The sequence below is a fragment of the Salvia hispanica genome, unplaced genomic scaffold (assembly GCF_023119035.1).
Source record: "Salvia hispanica cultivar TCC Black 2014 unplaced genomic scaffold, UniMelb_Shisp_WGS_1.0 HiC_scaffold_597, whole genome shotgun sequence".
Lineage (NCBI taxonomy): Eukaryota > Viridiplantae > Streptophyta > Magnoliopsida > Lamiales > Lamiaceae > Salvia > Salvia hispanica.
The window spans coordinates 1-5,000 of record NW_025952352.1 but is presented as its reverse complement, the minus strand read 5'-3'; the positions used below and the strand labels follow the sequence as shown (position 1 = coordinate 5,000).

The following is a 5,000-nucleotide window of genomic DNA, read 5'->3' as shown; positions in this document are numbered from 1 at the left end:
GACCGTGTTACCTTAAAGTGGACGCCGCTCACAACCGGTCTACTAAAACAAAGACTTAGACTTTGTTAAGTTAACTTATACATTTAAACATGTAATTAATATCCATTAAATGTAAAACATAACAACATTATGATAAAAATAATCTGTTTTATTTCCTGGAAAATAAAATAAGAATTTTACAGTATTCAATCATTCGAAACGTTATTTCTAGTATACAAACTCTAACATTAAGTTTAGGCCATTCATCAAAATCCTAGCTTCACCAGGACGCGTACAAGTGCCCATTCTCTAGCACAATTTGTTTGCTAATTAATTCTTTCTTTTTTTGAATTACTAATGCTGTTTAATATTCATCCATAATATGCAAACATCTTCAAGTAATTGTTCTTCAATTTCACTAAATTCATCCTTTATTGCTTTGTTTGTGTAGGTTTTCCCTAATTTAGCAAAATTAGGGTTTATGATGAAATTGATGAATTTATGATGAAATTGATGAATTTAGGGTCGATTTTTGTTGTTTTGTTGCTTGTTTGTGGGTTTCACATGTATATAATGCAATGGGTGGAAGTAATTGTTCAATATTTGTAATTGTGCCCTTTTTTACAAAGCTAAAAATTGAATCTTGGTTTATATGTTTTCAAATTGGAATATAGTTTTTTGCTTTTCAATTAAAGTTGCAATTTAGGTTGGATTATTGAGTTTTTTGTGATAAAATTTGAATCTTGAACAATAATTTTTAAATTTTGTTTAAGTGATTACTTATTGAGGTATTTGAGTGCTATGTAGATATTAATTTGTTGATAAATATGTTAGTTTTGTTTGTGACATCTTAGATTGGTATGTTGGAGGTTATTGGATATGTAGATTTTCAACTTATGCTATGTTGTATGATTGATGATATTAAACAGATGACATCTACAAGTTCCGAAAGACAGTTATGCTATGGACCTGAGGATCCATCACTACTCTTTCATCAAGACGAACACATCTCAGCCTCATTGATGGCTGATGGCACATCAAATGTTTTCAGAGTTCGTCGGACGGAAACTAAGGTTTGGGCAGTGCCAATACATGAAAATGTGAAGTATTGGCTTGATGTATGGGGTTTCAGAGGCGTGTTGGAATGTAATAGGCCAATGAGGATGGACAATGAGCTTATCACTGCCCTTGTCGAGCGTTGGAGGCCTGAGACTCACTCTTTCCACCTACCAGTTGGAGAAGCTACCGTAACCTTACAGGATGTGCAAAGCCTGTGGGGTTTGAGAGCAGACGGGCGTGTTTTCACTGGCTATGACTACCCTATCGGATATGAAGATTGGCCCAGCAAGTGTCGAGATATGTTGGGATGGATACCTGACGTGGACACAGAAACGAAGCAGGGCGGATTGCTAATGACATCTCTGATCCACCAAGCGACACTACCTTTGGATGATGGGCTACATGCTTATGCATACGTCCAAAGGGCACGTATACATGCTCTGATCTTGTTAGGAGGGCTTATTTTACCGGACACCACAGGGTGCAAGGTCCCCTTTATGTGGTTAAATGCCTTTGACGATCCGAACCAAGTGGCTAATATCAGTTGGGGTAGTGCTGCTTTGGCGTATCTGTATCATTATTTATGCGAGGCTTCTGTAGGCAGGCAGAAGAGGGATTTGGGTGGACCTATGGTTCTTTTGCAGCTATGGGCGTGGGAAAGAATGCCCACATTGAGGCCATCCTTTGTGATATCGCCTATGCACACGCCGTATACCCCGTGTGGAGCCAAGTAATGTATTTTTTACATTAACTCACTTAATTATTTGTCTTTGGTAACTTTTGACATTAATTTTATGTGTAGGTGGCACGGAGTGACTGAAATAGGAAATGCTCCCCGATATTCAGTTGCTTATTATCGTGATCAATTATCACTGATTCGTCCCGGCCAGGTGAAATTTATTTCCATTGTCTTAGTTAATGAATTTACTATAACTATGATTTTTATATTATAGGTTTTTTATTATATCCTAATCAATTATCACTGATTCATCCCGGCCAGTTGCTAATTTGATTTTTATATTATATGTTTGTAGTTTCTGTGGACACCGTACGTAGATTGCATCTTGCCCGATCACTGCATTGATTCGACCGCATCCTTCTTGTGCGACACTTACTTGGTGTGCTGGTCATTTGTCGAGGCACACGAGGCTGGACGGGTTTGCCGACAATTTAACCGCTACCAGCGTATTCCTGAGTATCATGATAGGATGCTAAAGAATGCCGGACATTTGTGTAAAAGTCACCGTCGTGGGATGAAGGGCGCTGATTGGGCAAAGAAACATAAATTGTACATTGATGAGTGGGATATGAGACACGAGAGGTTCCAATCAACTTTTGACCATGCAACGGCGGGCATGGAAGGTCGCATTAATCCGGGCTATATGGCGTGGTACAATAGGATCACGGTGTCATACCTAACTCAACCTGGGACACAGTCAACGACTGGGATGAACGAGTCAGCCTCTTCTATGAAAGTGTTGGTATGTTTTTGTATATAAAAATGAATTCAGTTTTAAATTTGTATATGTTGGTTTTAATGATTTTGTATTATCCAGGTTGAGATGGCTCAGGGGATATGGCATTTGACCTCTGAACATGACACCGATCCTCGGTTACGGCAGATTCGAGAAATGGTTGCTGAGGGTCTTCGTGCGACAGGTAATACTGATGTGATGGAGTATCCCACGTCGCAACGGCGAGATGTGGTCATGCCGACACGCCCACCGACTTCTATTCGTCATGGAGTGCCGGGTGTTCGAGTAGGTGGACACCGGTATACCCGACAGTATAGGTTGTCGCAGCCGCAACAGCCGCAGCCTGATTATGCGGAACCAGAGCCACTGAGTCCAGAGTACGATCCCCCCAGTTGGTCTGTCTACCCAGGGTCACAGTCCCAGATGAGTGGTTCAAGCCACGACGACTCGCAATGGGGAACAAGATTATCATGTGATTCATTCTTCGACGCTGGTACTGATTGGGATGCAGCTAGAGCACGACGTGATTCATATTTCCAGAATTACCAATTTGTGGCTCCTGTGAGGGAAGAAGAGGGTCAGCAGGAACAGGAACAGGAAGAAGAGGACAACGAAGAAGAAGACGAGGAAGAAGAGGACGCGGAATCAGGGAGTGTGGAAGGGGATGAAGTAGTAATATCTCGACCACCTACCGAGGGATCGTCACGCCCAATTGTGAAGAGTTCATCAAGTAAGATTGGGAAGGCAATGCACAATGTATTAAGGGGATTTTCAACAAGGAGGAACAAAGGGAAAGCTGCAACAAAATACACTCCTTCGGGGAAATAGGTTTTTGATATGAGTTGGTGTCATATGTATCTTTCAGTTGAACTTATATGTTTTAATGGTCTTTGGTGGAATTTTGTTTATAAATATGTTGGTATTTGTTTATTTTTAAACAGGCTTTGGTCACATAATTAAGGTAAATTCTTGCAAATTTTTTTAAAAATTGACAATACAAAGTATCGATTGTCAAACACTCATTCCACCTGCTTGAAAAAAATGACAACAGAATTCATTTGACATAATAACTGACAACTAAAGTCAATATAAATCATAATAATTGTCAACAACATCTACCACAAAATGTTGATAAACAAACATAGTAAATGTCAAATAAGATCCATCACATATGCCCAAAAACAAACATAGTAAATGTCATATAAGATCCATCACATATGCTCAAAAACAAACATCAACAATATTCAGCCTCGACGTCATGCCCTCTCTTGTCTGCCGTTCCTGCAAATCAACTGAAATTGTCAATAAAAAACCTAACAGCTCTCAAATACACAAATCAAATATATACCATGAAATTACTGAACAGCACCGTCTGTGCAATTTCTTCGGTCATGCCCCTCTTTCCCGCAATTTCTGCAACGGCGGGGAGCCCTCGGTTCATCTTCCTCGCGGACATCCATTTGATTACGTATCCTCCTTCTTCTAATTCGGCCACGCCTTCTAGGAATCAACTGCTGGGGGGTGATGCACAATTTCCATGGAGGTTCAACCCAATAATCTTCGTGTCTTGGTGCATCAAATGAATTTTCACCATAGTACTGTGATCTCCATGTACTTAGGTAGTAGGACTTATCTATAAGGTCAATCATGACGTGACCTCTGTCTCTAGCAACTGCACAACCATGTGAACAAGGAATTCTCCACGTCTGCCACTTACCACAACTACACGTCGACTCCAGATACCTGACTTTTTGTACATTGTTGCCCTTTGACACTCCATTTTCTATTCTTCCTCGAGTTCGGACATGATACTTCCCTGTATCTCGGTCAACTACAGTAATGTAATGTTTTCGCCCCTTTGAGTCATTCCTAGCAAGCATGTCCCTCGCCCACGGGGTTAACTCACCTTCAGTGTGTTCAATTGTTGTCTTCTTCTGCACCCACCATTTCACCGTCCTCCAAAATGTCAAATCAACCAAAGCTCTAATTGGCAACTCTCTAACACCCCGCAAAACATTGTTGTAGCACTCCGACATGTTTGTTGTGGCCACCCCCCATCGAAGTCCACCATCGTAGCATAGCGACCAACGTTCTTTTGTAATCCTATCAAGCATTCGCATCGCACCACGGCTGACATCAGATAGTGCTCGACTTCTTCTGTCAAATTTACGTACCTGAGTACTGACCCCCAACTTCCAGATTTTGGCCTTCACACTGGGGCCCTTGTGCTTCTTCAACACATTTGCTCGCACATGGACCAAACAAAATTTGTGGTGTATCTGCGGGGCCCTTGTCATGATTGCAGACTCCATTGCTTTGAAGATTCCTTTATGCCTATCTGATATAATGCACACCTCCCTCTCGTATTTCACCACATGAGTTCTTACATGATCCAAAAACCACGACCAACTGTCATTGGTTTCTTCATCCACCACAGCATATGCAATAGGCAAGCATGTCTTGTTAGCATCAAAACCACAAGCAACA

The 5,000-nt window shown here is 41.0% G+C and overlaps 2 protein-coding genes across 2 annotated transcripts; one reads left to right on the top strand and one right to left on the bottom strand.

Annotated features, from left to right (window-relative positions):
• The first annotated feature begins 777 nt into the window (after nt 1–777).
• Nucleotides 778–3,341, top strand: LOC125199635 (serine/threonine-protein phosphatase 7 long form homolog). Its single transcript, XM_048097590.1, has 5 exons — nt 778–1,052; nt 1,133–1,768; nt 1,841–1,928; nt 2,073–2,519; nt 2,595–3,341. Exons 1-5 carry the CDS (start codon nt 1,009–1,011, stop codon nt 3,339–3,341), a joined length of 1,962 nt encoding a protein of 653 aa, XP_047953547.1. The 5' UTR covers nt 778–1,008.
• A 527-nt stretch (nt 3,342–3,868) lies between these two features.
• Nucleotides 3,869–4,825, bottom strand: LOC125199636. The gene has a single exon (XM_048097591.1). The coding sequence runs from the start codon at nt 4,823–4,825 to the stop codon at nt 3,869–3,871; it is 957 nt and encodes a 318-aa protein (XP_047953548.1).
• Between the last annotated feature and the right edge of the window lie 175 nt (nt 4,826–5,000).